General features: G+C 39.7%; 2 protein-coding genes across 6 annotated transcripts; one reads left to right on the plus strand and one right to left on the minus strand.

The window, feature by feature from the left end:
• Positions 1 to 252: 252 nt before the first annotated feature.
• tbxa2r (thromboxane A2 receptor) lies at positions 253 to 24,190 on the minus strand. 5 transcript variants are annotated; one of them, XR_012953110.1, is made up of 4 exons: positions 23,981 to 24,190; positions 19,502 to 20,382; positions 8,174 to 15,907; positions 253 to 8,066 (listed from the first exon to the last, which is right to left on the minus strand). XR_012953110.1 is itself a non-coding variant. In XM_076088148.1 (4 exons), the coding sequence occupies exons 3-4, from the start codon at positions 20,315 to 20,317 to the stop codon at positions 15,584 to 15,586; spliced, it is 1,140 nt and encodes a 379-aa protein (XP_075944263.1). In that variant the 5' UTR covers positions 20,318 to 20,382; positions 21,701 to 21,934; positions 23,981 to 24,190; the 3' UTR covers positions 253 to 15,583. The 5 variants fall into 5 exon arrangements, 4 of the variants coding, with proteins under 4 accessions (XP_075944263.1, XP_075944262.1, XP_075944264.1 ...); XM_076088148.1 differs by adding an exon at positions 21,701 to 21,934 and having other exon boundaries at positions 253 to 15,907; XM_076088150.1 differs by lacking the exon at positions 253 to 8,066 and adding an exon at positions 17,190 to 17,323 and having other exon boundaries at positions 15,593 to 15,907.
• gipc3 (GIPC PDZ domain containing family, member 3) lies at positions 2,415 to 12,180 on the plus strand. Its single transcript, XM_076088151.1, has 6 exons — positions 2,415 to 2,801; positions 6,081 to 6,266; positions 6,372 to 6,552; positions 10,056 to 10,165; positions 10,651 to 10,732; positions 12,029 to 12,180. Exons 1-6 carry the CDS (start codon positions 2,505 to 2,507, stop codon positions 12,178 to 12,180), a joined length of 1,008 nt encoding a protein of 335 aa, XP_075944266.1. The 5' UTR covers positions 2,415 to 2,504.
• Positions 24,191 to 24,445: the final 255 nt, after the last annotated feature.

Consider the following 24,445-nt stretch of genomic DNA (forward strand, 5'->3'; position numbering starts at 1 on the left):
GGACAAAGTCGGGTACTACGCAAGGATCCAGGACTCACGAAAGCCCCATGGCATGTATCAATTGGTTTGAGGTCCTTTAAACCATGCACAATACCATGACCACGAGGCCCCTGTTTTGGAGTGAAGACACTGTGTGTCAGTGAGATGTAATACTGATGCGGCATTTACATTCAGCTTAGTAGGCTGTCACTGCTGAATGATAACTGTATTTCCAAGTGTCAACCAGCCCACAAAACAAAACAAATAAGAAAATAGAATAAAAGAAAAACGTTTATTCATCACTGCAAATGCTTTTTGTCCTATGAGACCACACATTTTGTCAATATTAACACTCTGAGTCATGAATCCTGAATTATTCACCGTTGATGTATAGTCAATATTTGTAAATGCCACACCATCTCTTCAGAGCCAATGAGCTGAGAGTCACATAAGAAGGGCGTATTTAAAATGTACTTTTGCAAACAGTAGAATTATCATTGCAGCTTTCATTTGATGGCTCTTGATTTCTTTTGTACTTCTCTTTAATACATAACCAATTCCAGAGTTAGGACGCTTTGGCAGGCTGTTGCTGTTATGAATTTTGGATGTTTGCATACCTTTTCCGTTTTACTTGCATTCATCCCTATAATTTAGACTTTTGTCTTTCAGTTATCTACAACATTTGCAAACAAAGCCTTTGCCTTAAATTAAGGTCCTATAGGATGATAGCTGAGTTCCAACAAACATATTTGTAATAGTGCTGCCAGTTACACATCTGGGAAACCACAGTCAGTCTGTCATCTCTGATGTTGCCAAACTCAGGCATCTGTTTGCTTCAGACAATATAGATAGAAGTTGCCATGTATGAAGGGAAAGTGAGATGTCCTTTGCTATGAGGATTATCTGTTGCAAAATGTTTTGTCATTGAGATCCTTATTATCAGCTGCTGGTGTAAACACTGACCTTGGGAGGCTGACAACACCTTGGCCTGGAAAACGAGGCTATGACGCACACACAGCTGCAGCCACGCACGTTACAGCACAGGTGTGTAGGAATGCTTATGAAGCAGTAAAAAAATGTACATCTTAGGCTATGTCCCTATTATACAATGATGATTTGTACATTTCTGTCTTAATATTAACACCATATATTTATCAAATAATATTTTCTATTTCCAAACAAATCCCAATATATGTCAGTATAATACATTGTAAATGTCTGAGAGAAATCAGCTTATGCAAACATGTATTAAAAACAGTAAAGCATCATGTAGCTTGCATTGGAAATGTGATTACCATTCAAATAGGATAGATATTTATTTTTACTTTAGACATTCAAATTAACCAATTACTTGAGCATCTTTAACCTCTTTTGGTACATAATATTCCTCCTGAAAGAATATTTGTTCGAAGGCTATCAGCAGAACAGAATTGGATTTTGCGTTTTTTGGGGGTATTTAACAGCTATTCAAAAGAAACAGACTGTTAGTAAAACATCCTTCTGTCATTGTGCGCTCAACATTAGGGTCATCTGATGAGTGGAAATCCCCTTACCAAGCTATTTAAGTAATTTCTCTGTTTTATTCCAACTGTCTCAGATTCAAGTTATAAAGGAAATGTCTGTCTCATCATACATTATACAGTACATGAGCACTAATACCATTATTTGTTGCTTGTAAATTAGGCACTTTGTTCCGAGTCAAGATACTCCATTGGTTCTGGGAGTTTATGACTAAGATATCTTGTGTTATCTATTATTATTTTACGGGCTTTCCTGTCATGTGTATGCACATTTCTGTACAGTAAGGTTGGGAACTGATACTTAAAAACTTGCCATTGTAAGAAGCATTCAATTCCTACGTGAATTAAACATCTGTTTAGCGGCTGTAACTGTCATCTTTCGTATGTGTGGGCTGTCTGTGGGGTCAAAAAGGTCAGTGCGTCACCAAGGATTCACCCCAGCAACAGCCAATTTCATTCAATGAGGCCAGCGAAGGGGGAAGCACCTTTCTCCCTATCCAATGATATCATCTTACACTAACACTGGGACATTGTCTGTGGCCATCTCCAAGCGGCCCACTTTGGAAAGCATTTTTCAGATATGCGGGGAAATTTCACCCTTCAGAGGGATGTTCACATATTCAGGGACATGTATGTCTCGTGCCCAGACTGATATGGGGGATTAAAGTCTTAACCGTGTCATGTGTATGAAGAAACCTTCAGCTGATGTGTTTCTGTTTGCGTTCTCTATGTGTGAGCTGCCAGAAGCTCAGGTGTAACACATACAATCCTCATCTCAAAGCGTGTTGGGTTTCTACCCAGCAGGGTCTGGCTGGCCTCTTCCAGCTACTGTTACCGAGCTACTCTCATCACTAATTCATCTGCGCTCTTCACCCCAAAGCTCTGGGTGGCTATTTGGTTGTGTGGTTGGTCGGCTAAGCGGAGGGAAGGACAGAGTTTCTCTCTTTGCCGGAGCAGTGCACCACCAGGGCTCCAAGAGGAGGACCATACCTAAGCTGGGGCCCGATGCAGAACGGGGAGGCTATGAGCCCACAGGACTCGAGGGCAGCAGGGGCCGAGGCCGTGGAGGAGCAAAAGGCCCAGAACCAGAGCCAGAATCAGGGTTGTGTGGAGGCCACAGCGCCTCCGCTTCCTCCTCCTCCTTCACCACCACCACCAGGGCCACCAGAGTACCCGAGGCCTAGACTCATTTTCCACACCCAGCTGGCTCATGGGAGTCCGACAGGCCGCATTCATGGATTCACAAACGTCAAGGAGCTGTACGCCAAGATCGCGGAAGTGTTCAACATTTCCCCCTCAGAGGTACAAAAAAAACCCAGCTTTGCATGTAAACATGATAAGGCTGAATTGTGGTTTCCAGTTTTGTGAGACACGATCGAGATAAAAAGAAAGAAAAAAAAGGTGTTATTCCTTTCTTGCATTTGTGGTCAGTAGGCCAGCTGCAAATAGGTATTAGGTTTCCATTCTAGGCTATTTTCCATGATGCACTGTTGAAGATCATTTGAGCTCACTACTGTCTGCCATACTTTGTACTCGTCTAAGCCTTGACCAGGATCAATAATGGAAACAAATAACCAGATAACAATACGTGGTCAGTAAACACCACACATACAACACAAGAGCAAAACAAAACCAGGTGATGACAATTTTGCTTTGAAAGTTATTAAAATAACAAAAAAAGGGTAAAAAGATAATAAGTGCTCACTTACATTGATCTAAAGATCCTCAGAATTTTAAGCTATTTAAAAAAAATATATATATAGACTATTACTGTACCTAACACAGGTTTTCTTTTGTAATGTGGTGTCACCCAAGCCCAATCCAAGATAAACACTGATGACATCACAAGGATTGTTTTCTCAGACTTGACAAGCTCCTCCTGAACCACATTAGAAAAACGGTTTTCATAGTCGGACTAGTATTCCACATGACACTGAGCGTTGTGAGTAGAAATGGAGTTCCCATCTAGAATACTTGAAGACGGAACATTACACTTAATATCTAAATACTTCATCGAGTGTACCTGTAACAAGTAACTGTCTCTAAAACACTGTTTTGGAAACAATAAAAGTACATTTCAGGTAAATATAAAATGATGGAACTAAACAGTCAATTCGTAGCACTTTAGCGGTTTGCTCAGGTTACAGCAGGAAGCTGCTCACGAGACCAGAATCCTTGAGAAGAAGTCGAGTCACTAAACCTTTAGCAGGTCAGGGCTGGCCAAACTACACTGCAGTCTGATATAGATGTCACAGACAGACTTATCATGGCTGTGCTCAGTTTTTCGATTTCATACAAGCATTTTGATTGCACTTATCCAGACCAGATGGAAGTGGATGCAACAGTAGAATCATCAGAGTGTGTGGGAGGAAATTGATAGTTGAGGAAAGACTGTAGTAGGGCTTTAATTGTCGGCAACCGATTTTGTGTTTTGTGCATGTTCACGTTTTGTCTGCAGAAATTGTTTTACTGAATTAAACTGTTTGTGCAGTTCGATATTATACACAAGGATACACTTTTAAAAAGAGTTCAACCTGTTAAACGGATAGCGGTAGATGTGCTGCTCTGCGTGGTTCTCCATTATGGTAACAGAGCAATAAATATTCAACACTGACCTTATCTAATACTTATCAGTAATGTTATGAAGGCCACCATGAAGGCTGGAGATGAAGGGATAGAGACCGATGTAGATTTCATGGGAGCTAACCTTGGTGATCTTATCAGGCGACTACCAGATTGTTTCCTTGTCTTGTATAAGATTCAATTCCTAAATGCTAAATATCTATTATAGGAAGAGACTGTCAACTCATGTTGATTAACCCAGGCTTTCACGTCACATTAAACCACAATAAAGTACAAATACACACCTCAATTCACTTGTATTCATCTTTTGATAATATTTTCACTGTAAACACCTTGCTGACAATCTTACCCAGAATGACTTAAGATGAGTAGACAGAAGAATGATTTGATATTGTTAGAGCTGTTTCCTCACAGCAAGAGGATCCAGTGTATCTGCCCATTGTGTGCAGTCTGCCTGGAATTTGTATGTTGTAACTCTCAGATGCTCTTGTCCAATTGAATTTGTATGTTGTAACTCTCAGATGCTCTTGTCCAATTGAATTAGACACTCTTATTTCCTGTGAATGTGTTTGTCTTCTTATATATGTAAGCCTGTGGTAGCTTGGTGGCCTGTGCAGGTTAAACTCTGCCAAGTGTGTCCTGGGATAGTCTCCATCCGTCCTGAAAGAATAAGCAGTTTAGATAACGGTCGGATAGATTACTGTAATAGTGAACAATGCAAGGGTTGGAGACTTACTTTGTAACAAATGCGTAATCATAAATAGTAAAAAACAATCTTTCAAACGTTGAGACTTTTAAGTTTGAGGTCAGAGTATGTCCAAAAACAGTTTATATCTAATGCAAAACACTAGAGTGATAAATAAAAACACGTCTTTCTCGTCTTGTATGCTTTGCTGTTCAAGGCATTAATACGTCTTCAACCAATAATTGAATAGTTTTGTCTGGCACTGTTTAAATAAAAGTTCATTTAGCTGCATGCATATCTACAAGACCTTGAACTGGAGTCTGAATTCAAGATACAAGACTTTCTATGGGAAATAACAGGCAATTAGTTGGTGATAGTGAGAAGTACAGCAGTTCCCTTGACCTCCTGTGGACTAAACAGCATGAAGTTACAGTACGGCTGGATGCCAAAGAGACCTTGGACTGCAGTTAGACCGTTCCACTTGCCAAGAGAATTACTATGAGCAATATCTAACAGGAACTGCTCCCACAGAGTTCACTCAGCTTATCTTGAATTTCCATAATGGATTATAAATTCAAACTTAAACTTTAACCTCAGGTTTCAGAATATCAAACAAATTAAATTTGCAAACACAAATTCTTTTCAACAACAAAGACCACTATAGTTCTAAACTATTAATAAGGGTAGAGATGGTGTCAGGGAGTCAGATGTTCAATCCAACAATATGATTTGTGTCAATACATGGCTAATATTAGATGTAGTGACATTTGATGACGAATATATTTAGGACAAACAAGTCTTCATCTTAAGTGTTGATTACTATCAGCTCCTTATCATTTTGAATCAATAATTAAACTACAAACCCCGATTTAAGAACTTAACCTCTACAACAAACAAAAACATGTTCAACCAAATAGTCTGTATGCTGTGACTGACATAATCATTGATCTTGAGATATACAAAGGCTTTTAATGAGTTGTCACATTCATGACTCTTAACAAAATGGCAACAACAGCTAAATCAAATGTTTCGCTCTCCTGCCCTCTGCTGGTTTGTCTCTATACAGCACAGCTACAGTAATTCTGAAGGGCTCTTTATGCTTTTGTAATATTATTATAAATTGTTTTATGTTTTGTTTTTATAATTAAGATTTAGAAATGGTAAATGTATTCTAATAATAATAATAATAATAACCTTGGTGGAGTTGTAATCTTTCGTATTGCAGAGTAAACTCTGGACATCATATCATAAACAATCTGATATCTCACTGACTAACATAAACACCTAACTAACTTTGGTGCATTTCCCTTTAGATCCTGTTTTGCACCCTCAACTCTCACAAAGTGGACATGCAGAAGCTACTGGGGGGGCAGATAGGACTGGAAGACTTCATTTTCGCTCACGTCAGAGGGGAGACCAAGGAGGTGGAGGTGACAAAGACAGAAGACGCATTAGGCCTCACTATCACAGACAATGGAGCTGGATATGCTTTCATCAAGGTGAACAAGTGACAGAGCTAATCAGGCTGAGCCTTGTTATCTCAATTTGTAGAAGGCTCCAAACTGGGAATCTCATGTGAAATTTTCACAATTTGTTTCTTTCAGAGGATAAAGGAAGACAGCACCATAGACCAGCTGAAGACAGTATGTGTTGGTGATCACATCGAGGCCATCAATGACCAGAGTATTGTAGGCTGTCGACACTACGAGGTGGCTAAGATGCTAAAAGAGCAACCTAGAGGCATACCCTTCACTCTCCGCCTGGTGGAGCCCAAGAAGGCCTTTGGTGAGTAAAAAACTGTTTTCTCGATGACTGGGCCTCACTGTCGTGACCAAACGGGAGGTCCGATCCATTGTTGCTGACCAGACAACAATTATAACCAGATCAATGTCTTTATGTCTCTGATTATAACTGGCTGGACTCGATGACCTGTCAGAGTTAGGTAAATACCCTTAAGTCAAACTAGGACTTGACCGTATGCTAAAATGCTTTCAGGACATAGTACCATAGACTGCTAATGTTTGGCATCATTGCACGATGACTTATTGACCCTTCCTTAGTTCATTCCTGAGAACCAGGAAGTGAATACAGCAGGGAAAAAGAAACATATCCGTTTCTACATTTATTACGATCCTAAACTCTCTGCACATGCTGGAAGTTTGTGCTGGCCGTGATTCACTAAACAGCTTCCCCAAGCAGGGTATATATTTTTTTATGAAAGCACTGTCCAAGCACCAACAGATTATTCCCAGCAGGACCCACCCTGTTGTCCATAGCTGCCTCCAGTGGTTGATGGATGTCAAGATTCTCTGGTCATTTTCCATATCTCAACAGCCAAACATGAAGAGGAGAATATTTTAGAGATTACTGGCTATCTGCCAATGAGCCTGGAAAAGTTGTTAAACTATGCAGCTACAATTAATTGACCAGTGTTAAAGGCAGTGGCTGTTAAGCCTCAGCCTATAAAGGATCGTGTGTGACAGAAGATGCTTTGAAGTGGCTCTGCAAGGGGAAATATGGTTGTCAGTAAATACAGCTCTATATTTTACCAGACTAATCTGAAATATTGCAGAGAAATTACTAAAGTACTTTGGTAATAGTTTTTTGGGGAAAAATGGCGAGCATCGGAAATAACTTCTGTAAATTCAGTTACTGAAATACGCTTTCATTCTCAATCATGTACAGCCAGACAACATTAAAAAGAAGCTTTACATTGCAACCACAGGAGAATCCGAGGCTCTTCAAAAAGTAAATACTGCACAGCAATGCATTTCAATATTTTAAGTTTCTTTTAGTTTACAATTCAACTCCAGGCATAAGACATGCAGAACAGAAACGAAGCAAATCTTTTATGGGAATACAGAAACAACTTCCTGGAAGCACCCTCCATAGACAGGAACACACACACGCACATTTGGAGTCCTAAGAGGACTTTTTTTTGACACTATGCCTTCCTTGCCCCCTAACCCTAAAAATAAACATCACAGAAACATAGGCTACAGTAATTAAGACAAAAACGTCTTCCTTAACCTTAAAGGTTCTCCATACAATAGCCAGAACATTAATATAGCATCAACAAATATACTACAGGAGCACGCAAACTTTATACTACTACTGTTGTGAGAACTTACAATCGTTCCCTGGAGGCTTATTTGGTGACATCACTCAATATCAGCCTCTTGTTGCTGACCAAAATCTGCTCTTACACTGAGCAAGTTTTCGTTCACTTTGAACCTGTGACCTTGTTTCTGGAGAGTCTCTTTCACCTCTTCCCTTTTCCTTTCCAAAAAATATTTTATCTGTCAAAAGAACAAGAAGTGTGTTATTTATTGCATCTGGTGTAGAACATAGAGCAGAAAAAAAGGAAGTTCCCTTTTCAGAGTGGATGTAGCAGACTGGGCCCCACCTGTCAGCAGTTTCACTTTTCAGACAGGAAGCTCAATCCATGGTCAACACGCTTATTTCCTGATAACAATAAGTATAGAATTTGGCCACCATGCCTACTGATGTTATTGAGAGAGAGCAAAATAGTAAACGAAAGAACCTCAGCTTTAGCCGCTCTTGTTCTGAAGCGTTCGACTGTAGGAGTCGGTTTTAATTAGCGGAGTGAGTTTGCTCAGTTGTCATGGAACTGCTGATGTTCAAACTTATCCATGTCGACTTAAACGTTTTGTTTTGTGAGCTACTGTGTTCATGATAAAGAGGCTTAAACAGAAACCAAACATTGTACACCATTCAGTGAACATTTTTATGCAAAGGATCTTGAAATAGGTGTTGGCAAACCACAACCTGGTCTTGGAAGTAACATCAACATAAACTGTCCTGAGACATTCAGTATAACTTTGTCTACAGTTAAACAAGAGTAGCAGTTAGCAGTTTAGTTTTTGGCATAAGTTATGAGCAGAGCAAAACACGTCCCCTCATTTCTCTGTATAAACCTGCCAGTCACAGTGTTCATGGGCGTGAAGTAAATCTCTCAATAATTGAAACACACATGATGGCTGGTTGCCAAATCTGCAAATTAGATTTCATGTGTAAAATGATTTATTACACTAATTAGTCTCCTGAATGTAACAGAGCTGGGACTTCATTATGGCCCTAAATGTTAGAAATATTATTTTAATACTATGTGGAGTACAGAGAACCTTATTGTCATGGTTTCCAACAATTATGCAGTTGTAATGTACATTCAATTCCATTTAGCAGCAAGTGTAGGCAACAGTAAGCTTCAGGTCTGATGTCACTTGTCTACACTTTTGAGATTATCTGTCTAAATAAAGGTTATATATTATTCCATGTCAGCTTCTAAGGTCACACAAAGCAACTCATAGAGGGGGGAAAAAGTAGCTGCTCTCAGTCACATACACTGTTAGCATGACAAAGCTGATGGTGACTAAGTTCTGACATCCCTCTGGAAAGGATTTAACAGATGTGCATTTTCAAGCAGACCCTGGGGCTCAAATTGTTATTTTGAACAAGAAACTTAAGCATTCCACATGTCAAAACAAGACTGCGGCTATGCTAGCTGTGTGAGGCTATGCTTTGATCTGAATGCTAACATCAGCAGGCTAACATGCTCACAATTCAAACTTCAAGATGTGATATAAAGTTAACCATGTTCACCATCTTGCGTGCATTAGCACGCTAACATTTGCCAATTATCCCTAAAACACAAAGTACAGCCAAGGCTGATGGGAATGTCATTAGTTTATCAGGAAGGCATGTACTTGGATGAGGACGTGATGATGTGGCAATCAGCTGATTCACAGTCAACAACGGCATTGTTAACAAAAACAAAGTTAGAAACAGGCAACAGATTGTGGAAATCCAGAAACAGATTGGCTTCAGCGCTGTTCTTTGTTTAGATGAGACACAACATCACGACAGATTGCAAACTGAAATTGAATTAACAATGCATTGTCATGACTTTACCAAGTATTACTTATTCAAACAACATTTCATGTTATAAAACTAGCAGCATTATTGGGGTGCCCTCTGGTAAACTGAAGATGAATGTTTCGTCATTTGTGAGACAAGAAATACACATTAGTACAAGGAAATGTGAATTGTGGTGCCTTGCTTTGGTCTCTGGTAATCTCTCTTCCTCATGGAACCATACTGTGTATATGGAGTTTTGATTTCTGACAGCAGAGCAGTTTCTTGGGTAATGATAGAAGAAGAACACGGTAGTAAGCATTAAAAGCCACCCACAAAAACTTAAACTTAAAAAAATAGTCTCTTTAATTTGATTAATGGTTAGCATCATGTTTCTGTGTGTGTGTGGTTAGACATGATTGGAATGAGGACCAGAGCGCCAAAATCTACTGAGGGCAAGATGGTGAACGGGAGGGAGACGCTACGTCTTCGCTCCAAGGGTGCTGCTACAGTTCAGGAAGTGGTGAGTTTCACACGCTTTGCCGGACAATGACTGCTTAACTTCCTGATGTACTCGGTCAGTGACATGTAGTATACGCATATATGCACACACACACGCACACGCACACACGCACACACACACACACACACACACACACACACACACACACATAACTATTAAAATTCCTCATCGAACAATGTCTCTCTCACTTCAATGCAGGATGTCTCACATAACACTGAACTATGAAGTGAATACACAGACCATATCCACTTGGAGAAAATTCGAAGGGTGAAAAAGTTCAAGAAGCCGTGAACACCTACCAGCAATACTCAACTTCATCAGTAACTTTGATATATTTATACAACATAAAGATAAGAGATAAACAATAGCCCAAGATAATATTGGCTCTCACATGTTTTGGAATAAGAAGGAACGCTGTCAGAGTTTTTATCACCATATTAAACATTTTCACCAACACCTCTGTCTTTTCCCATTCGCTTTGCCAGCAGAATGAGTTTGAAGAACAGGCCACCAAGAAAGTGGATGATCTGCTGGAGAGCTACATGGGCATCAGAGATCTAGAGCTGGGTAAGATCACCCACATACATCTTGGGTCCTTAAAATAGACATCATCTTTGAGTCTACGTTTTCAATTGCTGAACGGATGTCCACAAACAGATCCAGGAGTCAGTTGGGTCTACTATGGGCTATGATAGATGACAAACTGCCTCACTCACTCTCTCGCATGCTGAGATAGGCCAGCCCACTTCATACCTGGGTCGGATTTAAAGGAAAATTCCTCCTCAGGATTTATACTCGCCACAGATAATCCACCTTCCTCCAGGGAGCTGTAATGTGTGTGTGCACAGTAATTCAGTATTTTTGGAGAACTTATTTTCCCTTGACCCTTTTGACCTTTGAGTTCCGATATTCCGAGTCTTCAGCATTCAGTGTTTCGTGGTGGAGGAAGCAAGAACGACAGTTATTTGACAAAAATATTTCAGCTCAGATCAGTTTTTTTCCCCCAGCGTTTTCATCTGCATCCTCACAGTATTCCTGTGGATGACGTTTGCTCAGTTTTCATGGCGATGTCATGCATATCATTTTATGCTCAATCGAGCAAACTTCACCTGCTATGGAAGACAGTAATACGAGTTTAAAAGCTTCAGGAAAAGGAGACATGGAATAAACTATTACTCTCAATAACAATGTGTAAGCAGACATAAAAAGCAATTAGCAGCATCATTTGCGGGCTATTTTCTCTCATACACTGAATAACACAACAACCGAAACATTTTAAATCATTGTAGTTCATTGTGTTGTCAGCTCACAAGGGGCTTCTCCATGCTGAGGGTCCCTTGGAAGATTCAGGAATTTGAGTGGGACACATATTTAAAATAGCCAGTGATAGCAGTTTGCCCTTTCCCATAGACCTCCAAGACCAATGGCCTGATTTCCAAATAGACGGTTGGCTGTTTAGACCTCATTTAAAACAGGTTCATGATTTCTTAATCTGCTCTTCTCTCTGTTTTATACTTAGTTTTGATCCTATAGAAAATAGAAATATCGTGTTATTTTCAAAATAATGGGGAAAAGGTACTTGAAAAGCCATCCTTTTACCCGTATATCTTTAGGCACATAGAAATCTGGCTAGCACACAAACTCTTTTTGAGGTCCAGTTGTTTGGGCAAAACATGTACATACTGAGATAGTATTGAAACATGAATGACAGCAGATTTAAATAGCCTGACAGTGCATTCATATTGGGGATAACATTTAATTTTGCATTGTTGTTTTGGATTTGGCTGCTGAGAAAGAAAACTTACAATAGCTATTGTCAAAACTGGACTAATTAAAATCTGTCGCATCCCTTCTTTTCTGCAGCAACCACCATCGTGGAAGCCGGCAAAGACAAGAAGAACCCCGATGACTTTGCAGAGGCCTTGGACTCAGTTTTGGGAGATTTTGCTTTCCCTGATGTGTTTTTGTTTGATGTATGGGGGGCTATTGAAGACGTCAAGAATGGCAGAATGTAGACATTTACCATGAGAGAGAGAGAGAGAGAGAGAGAGAGAGAGCTTTGTTCTCTAGTTCATCCAACTGGGAAAACAAGAATGCGTAGAAGCTTTTCATTTTTAATGACTTCCTTTAAAACCATAACAGGGACCGCAATCAATTCAACCATTTACCTTTGAAGAGTTAAATTACAATAATTTGCCGATAAGCCAATAATAAATGTTTCCCTGAATGTTGACAAATCTTTACAATAAACACAGAAGATTGCTGTGTAGTTTTTAAAACACATTTGTTCTGAAATTTAAAGATTGAAATGAACCATTACGGTGTAGGCAATTAGCTGATGATCTTGTTTAGGAAAAACAGTGACAGTGAAATTTGCTGGTCCACAATACAGGCTAATTCCCATTTTGATCAAAGATAAAAGTTTACAAATGTTTTTTTAGGCCCCCATCCCTTACATATAGACCATTATGCAAAGGATATGTTTACAATGTGTCAGGAAACACAACCGCAAAACAGTGGACAATCAGCCAGCCATCTAGGAATCAAGGAAGTTAGATAGGCAACAATAAACCTTTTTCCTCTGATGAAGACCCACTGGGTAAAACAGGAGAGGAACAAGGAGAGATATTTGGGTCATCCCAAAATCATAATGTATTAGTCTACTTCTCCCTTATTAATAACCTTTACAAACTAGAGATCTACATACATGATCTATAACTTATATGTTTGCAAACAGGTTGCCATTGTATTTATATATAATTTGTTCACTCTTTGTTTAAATAATCAAGTGGCCACAGTGCAAATACAACTTAAAAATGAAATAAATAGCAGTTTAAATATTGTCAGACCTCTAAGTAAGTATCTGAACTTGAACTTGTGAGACATTAATCGCAACTGTCATTGGAAAGTGTAAGCGTCTGAGAATGAACACCAGGGGAAAAATTCCCTGCTGAATGGCCCTGCTCTGCAATTCACATTTTCCCACACGATCATTACTGTCAAACAGGAATCAAGCCCATAATTCCCACAATAAAAACAAACAAACAAGTTAACTTCCTGTTCGTGGAGTTCCCTGCGGCAATTTTGCCTGAAAAATATGAAGGTCTTCTTGCTCACTAATATTAAAATAACATTGCATAACATATTCACATGCTTCCCCCTTTTGCCATCAATTCACAGGGAACTTTTCTGGTTTGTTTCGAGGAGAGAATGTAAATATACTTGATGCGTTTGTTTCAGTCTTTATAATTTCAATGTGTTCTCTGTCTGTCTCTGCTCTGGGGAGTATTTGCTGTGGAAAGAAGGAAGCATCAATCTACCTGTTGGAGTTTGACAGTTAAAGGTTTTCTGGCTCACAAAACAATGTGAACAAGTTATAGAGTCATTATTTAAATACATGTAAGCAAGTAAACACTGAAATACAGTTTGACTCAACTTCACTCACTCCGGCTACACTGTTTCAGCTACATCAGTATTTGTCTTATGATGTTTGAACACTTTGTTGTACATGATTGCACCTCTCGATGAAGACCTGACAAATGTATGGCATATTTAACATGTTTAAATTGTAAGTAAAAAGGTCGAAATCATACAGTAGCTTGAGCCTGTGTGTTTATCAGAAAAGCCCATGTAAAAGAGTTGGGATTTTAATCCTTTATTTCTTTGTACAATCACATGCCATTTCTGTCAAGCACATTCAGCATTTACACATTTCTACTGGATGATACTGCTACGAAGTTAAAGCAAGACACATCTCATTGGTGATTGCTTCGGTGATTTGTCTGGTAACTGAGTGACATTTATGAGTAATAATATAATGTTCAAAACAGATCAACATGAATAGCTGGGTGACTGAGTTATCCAGTAGAGCAAGACATGACTGCAACAGTTTAATTACATCATAATTATAATATTATATAATGTATTATTGCTACAATGTTTGTCGTTACACTGCCCAAATAATCAGGCTGAATTTGGATTGTCCAACAACTAAATCATCTCCCTCTCCCTGTTCAATGTAATCATAACCTTTACAGTTGACAGACGTTATAGTTAAACATCTCTAAGAGATGCAGAAATAACAAAAGTTTTATTAGCACTGCAGTGAGGCCCAGAGGAAAGGTAAGAAGTAAGAGAAGGTGAATCAGATATAATGAACCCATACTAAGATTCTGTATCAGTCTCAGCTGGTTAGTAAAGCTGATTCTACCTGTAGAAAAAACAGTGCATGTAAATAGCTTTACATCTGTTTTAGATGACTTATGTGCACTGTGGTGGTTACAGAGAATGTATTTTATCAAGAGATTACAAGCTTGATCCATAAGAAGTAAGGGCCCCTGTTCTTCTAAAATTGTTCCTTCAAACATAAAGACAACAACAAAAAATGACATTTCTTGCTTCGAAAAGATAAAAAAGACATAAGGAAAAGAAGAAGAAAAATAAGGAACCAGAAAGTTGCATTCAGCAGAACCAGCAAACGGCTCAAAGTTGTTGTATAAGACACCTCACGCAATCTTGCCAAAAACAAAATTAAACTCACCAGTCTGTTTAGCAGTGTCTAAGCTGTGAAGAGGGACAGCAGTGCGTGTAGCCAAACACACCGTACAAAACAACAAAATAAAAGTGAGCAAACTGGTGTCCCCCACTATGTCTCTGAGCACAGAAAAGCAGATGTGGGGGGGGTCGGTGACGCACTTAACTGTGTTATCACTGCCGGCCAGGAGCCGTAGTGAGTGAGGAGTCAGCAGGCAGTAAAAGGCAATGTCAAACAGGCAAGAAAAGGTGTAACGAAAAGAAATGTAAGCCACCACAACCACGAGAGGTCCTTGAGCATGTATGTATGAGCATTGTGGCCACACAAAATATTATGCAGAGTGCTGCAGTAGAATGCGAGATTAGCCGTGGACAGACACAGAGGTGCACACTCACTCACAGTCACACGCAAGCGATCACATGATTCTCCTGGCGACGATAAAAATAAATGATTTTTTTTTTAAATAGTTATAAAACAACTTTGCATAAACAAACCTAACTAAATGAATGCAAAGAAAAGGCGGTTAAAGTTGTAGGCAACGAAGATTCATATTAAAAAGGGTATATAAGATTCTTAAATCACACAGTAGGATAATGAGTGTAATAATAGCGGTTTAGACAGAAACAGTGGGCAGCTGGACGATCTCACACAAATTTGATTTAGCGGCTCTCTCTTTATACTTTGCTCTACATTAAAGTGTCATTGCTAATACTGTGATATGCAATAAAATAACAACATTTAATTCTTTCACATCATTGTTGCAATCCTGCTTCTTATCCTGGCCACATTTAACATGAAAACCCATCAGAGCTTTTAACAGTCAAACACATTCTGCAACACAAATGATGTCAATCTGTCTGCTGCAACAACTCAAATCCAAACAATCATGGAGAAGGAGGTGGTGGCTTCAGTGTAGATGGGGGTGTTACATTTGATTCATGTGCCTCTCCTGTTTCATCTGGTCCCAGGGTGCTCCCAAGAGAAGAGCGAGTAAACCTCCGGACAGTGTCGCTGAAAGACGGGTACAGGGTCATGATGGAGCCACGAGACCATTCGAGGCGGGGGTAGATTCTCTTGAGAACGGCCCTTCGAAACAGGATGTACACCCACGGATCCAGGATCTGGTTCCAGGTGGCGAATCGTATCCACAGGAGTAGGTACTTGATCCTAAGGGGTCCACCGGACAGCACAGTTTGTGCAATAAAGACCTATTGGTGGAGAGATGGAAGTGGGGATAAGGATCAAGGAGAGAAGAAGCAAAGACAAGTAAGACATGATGGAGGAAAGGAGTAGGGAAAGGATGAGATCGAATGGGAAGTTTAAAGAGAGGGAGTAAAAAAGTAGCAGGGGAGATAAGACTCAAATTAGAACAGACAGCAAATTATAGTTGAAAAGAGTGGGAAGGAGAGATTAGAAATAAGGTACGAATGGTAAAAGATGAAATTGGTTAATATTGCAAATGCACACAGACACACACATATGTGTTCAGTCTGCAGAGGGAATGGCTAGACTAATTTTGCTGTGGCCATCCGAAGGCAGTGACTGTTGCAACCCAATTACCCCCCCTGTTGCACTTAGACTGCAGCATTTTCTGTTAGGCATAGCCTTAATAGTACTAGCCCAACAATCTCTTATGGCCAACAAGCTCCTTAACGAATAACAAATTGGCTTATTCCGATTATCCAAATGCAGCTGGTGCCAAAAAAATGTGGTTCTACTGTGGTCTACACCAAAGCAGTGCAAGGAAACAGTTTTATAAATCCACTTCATCGTGTTAAAAATGTTGAATGCGAGTGTTGAGATGAAGTGCAAACCACAGTTTTAGTTGGGCTAACTATTCTCAGAGGCAGAGGTGCTCTAGAGACTGAAACAACCAAAGAGTCAATGTTTTCCAGGGTAGAAGTTATCCTAGTGGCTAAGTTCCACTTCCACAGAGGGTGACATTCATCGCATTTTTCAGGAGCATTACGTTTACTGAGCCTGAAGGACTTTTCTTGATGTTCAACCCTTATCTGTAAAGATTGCTGCAGCTCTGCTTCGAAGAAATGTTTGAGTATCTAAAACAAAACCACAATCTGCAGATAGTTAAGCCATGAAGTTTTGGACCATCTGTGTTAGTTTCAGGATGAAAGCAGGCAAAGGCAATAAACTAACAAGACAAAGGGCTGAACTATTCAAGTCAAATGTTTATTAACTGACTGGGAATGGAATGAAGTGTACAGAGCAACAGCAAAAACAAGATGAGACACTGGCTGCACTATGAAGCATGCTGCCAATGAAACTTTGAGTTTATGGGTAACGGTCTGGAAGCTTGCAGGACATAGAGTAAACTGTGTTGTACAGTCCACGAGTTTCATTGGCAGATGTTTAGGACACGCAGAGGTAGCCGGCCAACCACAGACCAAAATTATGATGGCCGTGAGCAGTTACTATGGGGATGCTGTGTTATTGTAGCAATCTTTCAAAGCTTTTGTTTGACTTTTTACTCGCCTTAGTCGGGACACTTGGCACATGATGTATATCCAGGGGTCAAATATCTGATTGCAGGTGGCCATTCGTATGTAGAACACAACAATACCACCTCTTACAGGATCAGCAGTCACCACGCTCCTCAGAGTATATATCTGTGCAGGGTGTCACACAACTGAGGTTAGACAGGACTGCAGAAATGTATGTGCTCCAGTCAGGTAGCTTTAGCTCTTCTCTTCTTTACTATGATATCCTCAATTTAAAGTCCCTATATTGATAATGGAAGTTCTAAATTGGCAACTAGTGGTAGCATCAAAATGTGGTAGATGGCAATGCCAATGACTTAAGTTGTATTTTTGTAGCTCGTCCCATTTGTTATAACAGCTTATCAAAGACAGCATTTGCTGAGATCGCAGAAATAAGTGAAATTATATCAAATATTCACACAGGCTGTGAACTAAATGATAGTTTTGCCAGATTAGCTACAACCATTATGTTGCTAATAATATTATACAGAAACCCCATGAATGCAGACAACTACGGTAAGTGCAGTCGAGTCAAAGAATCAGGAAGCCAGCTGTAGAGATGTTTGCAATGGACAGTTGGGTTATAATTCTAGCTTCAACTTAATTTTGTTTCCAAATAAATTCAGGCTAACCCAGGCGTTAGTTTTCAACCCGTATGATTGTTGGACCTAATTTAGGTGTTGTTGCCATGTTATCAGCAATTACATGTGTAATGTTATGATTGGCACAACCAATAGCTAGAGCTACAAAAGCAAAATCTAAGTAACGAAGTAAACTGGAGTTTTACCTTAAAAGGCAGTGATTTCATCTCAATTTAGACGTAAAGGGGCTCTCTGATCCGATCAGAAGGCTTTCAGATCAACTAGTTAGGAAGCTGCATTACTAAGGAGAAATGAAGCATATAGAGGGGGGGTGCAGATAAAAGCAGCGGAGGACTTTGTAATGCCTTAATATGGTTTGAATAATTGAAGGGCAACGCTGATAACAACAAGAGCTGAATAGATTGGGTCGGGTGTTTTTCCTGAGAAACCCATTATTTGGTGGACACCCTTAGTTAAAGTGCTTTGCAATATCATAACTGACTATTTTTATCTTACCATCGACGCCAAGTAATGTTGTTTCATTGTCACTTTTGGTTAATGTTTAGTCTGTCAGGTCACACATTTTTAGATGTTAAAGTATTCAATAAATTAGAATCAAAATCTGTGTATGACAAAGAGACATATGGAAGCAATGAAAGTGTGGTGTTTTATGGATAGCTTTCTGGTGGATATTCAAAGCTGGTAATTGCAAGAAATGTGCAAAAAGATACACTTTGGAAAACACAAAGATCCAGTGATCTTGCAGCCAAAGAAGGCACATTCACACAACACACACTGCCACAGACCACAGAGGCCCATACTTATTCAAACAGGTGAAAACAAGGCCAGAGACCTCAGGAAAGCTGACCCATAGCAGCTTCACAATAAGCTGGCTTATTGGCTTAGGGGGTCCTCATAAAATAGAATGGCGATCCATTTAAATGTGTTTTGTATAAGAATTACAAAGAGAAATACTTGAAATTAAAGTTTTTTTTGGGGTCATGCAGAAGTATGTATATAGATAATAACATTTGTCTCATTGACTGAATTTTGGACAATTTCCGGACTTTTTGAACACTAGTTTGTCAAGAGATTGTTCAAACTTTTATTAGATCAATTAATTGTGTTCGGTCCTTTAAGGTGGAGTCAGCGATTCTGGAGAATTGATGTTTAAACTCAACATCCAAACAAATACCAATAGATTTACAGTCCGTCTAGTTGGGGCGAGACGGACTGTAAATCTCTCTCTATACAACAATGGCCTTTTGCCTGTCCTGCAGACAAGCATTACTGCACCCTGTTGCTGATTGGCTGTAATAAGGTTGTGTGCCTGGGTCCGAGGCACTTCGTTCGCTTCCCTTTTACAGAGCCAGGGCTGTGAATGGAAGCTGGATTTTTTTTTTTGCGCGATTTTTGTTGAATTTGACAAAGAGTGTATTGGATTACAATTGCTGATGACACCTTTAACCAATCATTATCTTAGTGTGAAGTTTGCTAATGCCACTCAAGAAACCAGGAATTCCGATTTCTATGTTTACTAGTTGAACATTTACTTTTTTTTCATTGCGGCTTTATCGTTTGTCATAAAGCCAGTCCTGAACATATTACACACACACACACACACACACACACACACACACACACACACACACACACACACACACACACACACACACACACACACACACACATATAAGGCTTACTTATCTCAAAGAGGCAAACTCACCAGGAGGGGGCACCAGCAGATAGAAGCAATGACCATGATGAGGATGAGTTGGACCATCATCTCTATTTCATTGTCCCTGCGACGCTGGCTCCTATCCTGTCCACAGCACACCTTGATCAGGGTCACAACGCTCACCGTGTTCAGCAAAAATGACACAGCAATGCTTATCAACCCGACCAGCGAGAAGAGCAGGGAGAAGGCCAGGTTATTTCCCTCAGAGCTGATGTTGAAAAAACACCAGGATCCAGGCATCTGCATGTGGTAGCTTCCGATGCCTGTTAGGGGCAGCAAAGCTATGCAGCCTGCGATCAACCACACCATCAGCACCATGGAGACTGTCCGGCTCTTGGACATGCTGGTGGAGCGTGCAAATGGATGGTTTATGCCAACGAAGCGCTCCATGGCCATGGCGGCACCAAGCATCAGTGGACACAGTCCATAGAAGACCATGGACATGCCCATAAAGTTGCAGAAGTGGCAGCTTGGATCTAACAGGCGCCAATTAAAGTCCGTAACATGGAAGGAGATCACGATGGAGCCGGTGACCAGAAGACCCATGGTGTCGGTGACCACCAGGCCACCCAGGAAGATCAGGAAGGAGCGTGAACGGCTATGTGTCCGCTGGAAGGACTTGAGGAGAACTACGAAGGCAATGAGATTGGAGGTAATACCCAAAGTGGTGAAGATGGATGAGAAGTAGGCCGAGGCGATGGTAGGGTGGTACTTGAACGGAGGGCTGTTTATGGAGTAGCAGAGTGGGGTGTTGTTGGCGAATGGTACTGAAGCATTCATCGTGTTCAGCTGGTGTGGGGTCATTGATTTCCGATGACTCAGAGATGGAAAGACAATACCAGTTTGAGGAATTTCACTCTTTCTTCAACCTCAAAAGTAAAAAGAGAAAAGTTAAACATTGAAACATACAATACAAATTAATTGAACAAAAGATAAGAAACTCTCCAGCTACTGTGAAAGTTGGGCTGTTTTTGTTTACTCTTGTACTAAATAGTGCTTATCCAACTCTATATTCTGACTGGGTATTTTGCAAATCTGCTTGTGCTGAAATTGGTTTCTATCTACCCCTCCATTTTCTATAAATGATTATTCCTATCTAGAGTCGTGCAGGGCTGGTTTATTAAAATTTGTTTTCTTTTTCATATTTTGCCAAAATACCCATCCAATAACGATGTATTCTCCAAAGTATTTGCTGAGATCTGGGAACATGGCTATTGTATATTGCTAGAACAATGTCCGACAATACAAGAAACAGGAGTAAGTTGTAACCAAGCCAACAGTGTAGCCAGATTGTCTTTACTTGGAGGTAAAACTGAAAACGAGGGCAGTAAATGGCTAATTGTGCAGGAAAAGTATACAAGTCAAAGTTGAACCGGGAAATTGGACTGAAAGCTTCAATGGATTGTTACAAAGAACGGTTTGTATAATTATTTCACAATTTTCCTCAGTTTTGTCTCTCTTTCCAACGTGGGAGTTCCTACTGCTTTAGTTGTTTGCCCTGTCTGAAGTCTTTTTTAGCAATTTAGCGATGTTCCCAGATCTCAGTAATTTAGGTTCAATCGCTGTTACCAATAAGAATATTTGCTAAAACTACAAAAATTTGACACTATCCATTAAAATGTACAATGAGTGCAGATTTAGAATGGACATATAAGCCATATAAAGTCCATTTATACCATGGTCGGGGGGGAATAATATATTATCAGGACACCCACACAAACACACGCATAGAGGGAAAGAATAAGAACGAGATGGAGAGAGTGACAGAGACAAATATAGACAGAGAGTAGGGATGCTGTCATATCCTGGCAGGAAATGCAGTTATGTGAAGAGTATTGACAGAGTTACTAACAGGAAATAAACATAGTGTCATATTAAGTTTATGTTGTTAGGTTATGTTGTCCCTAGTGGTCTGTCCCCGATATATACGGCCCGTCAAAGTCAGATTGTTGACTGGCTACAAGCAAAGTGGAGGTAGACGTTAGGCTGAACAGTGACGTGAAATCAAGTAAGGGAAATAAATAATCCTCCTTCACTTAAATAAATATTAGTTTGATGGCATTTCATGTGGGTATTGATATCATTCTGGAATAAGATAAATGGATAAACAGGAAATATGAGATGTCATCTCTCAAAATTGAACCGTCCCCAAACAAACCCGTATAACATAAAGTAAATTGATGTTACCTTATGTACCAGCTATCCCTCTCTGGTAAATAAGGCTCGCCATTCAAAGGTCATCTCAGTATATTCCACAAGAGGATTTCCATTGAGTAGGTGGATCAACATTGATAACACTGATCATATCAAACTGTGGATTTAAACCTCCTGTGAGCATCCCGGCACTCATTTTATCAGTGAACAGAAGGTGTAAGGTCACTGTACTGTTATGTCCATGCTGGTTTCATGCTTTTCAAGATACTAGAAATTGGGTCAGAAATGGAGAAGGTTAGTTATCAAGATAAATAGACAAATAAAATGATGTTTCCTAAAACAGTGCTGAAGTAAATATGTAACGGAATAGAATGGATGTTAAGTGATGTTTAGTGCACATTGTTAAAACGGTAGAATCTTGTTAATACATGATTTATATTACCCAACAGCCATGGCAGCAGGTGTTTTGTCTGTCTAATTGTCACGTTTTCCCAAAAGGCTGAACACATGAAATCGCAAGAAACCTTTGGATATTCTGCTAAAAGCTAACTACACTATTATCAGGTCCTTCCATACCTTAGAGAATAATCGGATGAGACAGACGGTGCTTGGCGCCAGCTCTGGTATGACCCTAAAAACCTTTTGAGTGTGCCATTAGCCAGAAGAGCCTGTTAGCATCTAAAATCAATAACATATTCAAAATCACTTCACTGAGGCAGTCCGGTAGTTTCAGAGTGTCGAGTGCAGAGCGTCTACAAAATATGTGTCGAGAGATTTCCAAACAGGATATTTTTACAAAGACAACAATTTTTTTCAAACGTCAAACAGATTGGCTTCCACAAGACATTATTCAAATATAATTTGTGGTGCAAAACAAACATGATATGCTAAACTTATGGTTGCTTGAATCGAAAACATTTTGAGACCTCCTGAATAGTCTGCTGTCCATTCAAAATCCTGCTCAATCCATCAGTTATAATGATTTGTTTTCCTCGTTCGTATTGCAAACCTCAAATGTATTTATAATGTCCCTTGTTAAAAAAGACTGATATGCATTACTTTATCAAAGCAAAAAGGCAGAATGCACAACAAAAGGGAGCAATAAATATGGGTAATAAAAATAAGAAACCCAAGCCAAAACCCTTTCCATTTGCTCTATTTGGGAGAGCATTTGGTAATGTATCATTTCAGTTTATCCAATAGTACAGAGACAGAGAGAGGGGAAAGACCTGAAGAGACGATTGTCTTTTCTTTTTACAAAAATCTGACCTGTATGCTATCAAGAAGTCAAACAAGATGTTGACGATGAGCTAACTATATTTTTTTGAAGATTTTGGAGCTAGCCCTCAGGCAGTTGGTGTTTATTTTTTACAGGATGGATAGCAAGAAGTCAGGTCTAAGAGCATGGATTGCACGTAAACTACTACTGTATGTTTGATTCAGGAAGACCCAAGTCCACATTCCAAGCTACATCCTTTATTACACCAACTATGTGGGTCACAAGGCAAACTGACACACTGACAATGTGCAGCTGTGCCTCACTGGCCTTCAGAACTATGGAAGTATTTTCTGCAACTGCCCTGGATCCGTACCTTTTCCCAAAATCAAGGGTCAACAGTTTCAGTCTCAATTCTCCCACAGGAGTCGATCTTAGATTTATTTTACCATGTGCATCATCAGTGGGAGTTCATTGATGAAGCCTGGCCAATGTTAATGTCATGTATTACCCATTAAGCTCAAGTAAATGCTTAGTTGAACAAAATTTGCCGTGACATTTTGGAGAGTTTGGTAGAGTTTAAATGACCTCTCTTTAAAATGGTGAAACAAAGTTCTATTATTTTATTATAGTAACCCAAAGTCTGTGTTTGTCCACATTTAATCAGCACTGACCCGAATTACTGCAGCTGTCAAAGTCTGAAATATGACTTACAAGACGACAAATGATGAAGAAGTTCACCATTAACCTCTTAAACTATGCTCAATACTTGCATATCCATGTGCAAATTGAAAGCAACAAAACAAAACCATTACACGCAAACAACACAACTTGTACTGATGTAACCTTTACAGGGAGTCCTGACAAGCCTATTTATTTTAACTTTTAACTGTAACACCATTTATGATCATAAATGTACAAGGGCTAACGTACAAGTATCATAAAGTGTGTAAAACCATTCCTCATCCCACATTTTTGTTTTTTTGTACGTTAAATGATACATTCAAGGTTTCTTTGCATCTTTCACATTTCATATTCATAAGCAGGGCTGTTTTCTTAAAACGTTTTTTTACTTAGTGATTAAAAATGTGTCTTACCATGGAAGCGCTTTCAAGGACCAAGTTGAGTCTCAGTTGGGAAGTTTGTCCATGCAAACTTACTGCATTTGTTAGATTAATAACACAAACAATAGTTTAGAAGAGGCGAAACATCGCACATCGCACACACCAAGTCCCATCTAATGAAAATAAAGTCCTGTAAGTACTGCAGCAGTCTGTGAGCAGGAACCCCCGATCATCTCCACTCCCTTCCTCCGTAGTTTCGATACTGATCTCTTTCCCTCCAATCAGGCTTCCTTCTGCTCAATTCAGCCCTCCCCGGAAGACAAAAGGGGGACGTCTGTAGGGAAGACAGCACATTGTATTTTAGGCAGGAGAATGAGCCGCAGAGAGAAGTCGTAAAGCGTCAAACTGGAGCAAGTAAGTGGTGCACAGTGGGGGACAGGGGCATTTGTCTCATGTTCGGTTTTAATCTGTTCTATTTTATGTGTATGTGTGATGGGG

This window comes from Anarhichas minor, unplaced genomic scaffold (assembly GCF_050575085.1).
Source record: "Anarhichas minor isolate MPS153535 unplaced genomic scaffold, ASM5057508v1 ptg000010l, whole genome shotgun sequence".
Taxonomy (NCBI): Eukaryota; Metazoa; Chordata; class Actinopteri; order Perciformes; family Anarhichadidae; genus Anarhichas; species Anarhichas minor.

What these genes read in the sequence shown, in the direction of transcription:
- gipc3 (XM_076088151.1), top strand. Translation starts at nt 2,505, where the DNA reads ATGCAGAACGGGGAGGCTATGAGCCCACAGGACTCGAGGGCAGCAGGG. An exon ending in CTGGATATGCTTTCATCAAG is followed by an intron (nt 6,267 to 6,371) that starts GTGAACAAGTGA and finishes TGTTTCTTTCAG; the next exon opens with AGGATAAAGGAAGACAGCAC. An exon ending in CATCAGAGATCTAGAGCTGG is followed by an intron (nt 10,733 to 12,028) that starts GTAAGATCACCC and finishes TCTTTTCTGCAG; the next exon opens with CAACCACCATCGTGGAAGCC.
- tbxa2r (XM_076088147.1), bottom strand. Translation starts at nt 20,317, where the DNA reads ATGACCCCACACCAGCTGAACACGATGAATGCTTCAGTACCATTCGCC. An exon ending in TCTGCTGGTGCCCCCTCCTG is followed by an intron (nt 15,908 to 19,501) that starts GTGAGTTTGCCT and finishes CTCCACCAATAG; the next exon opens with GTCTTTATTGCACAAACTGT.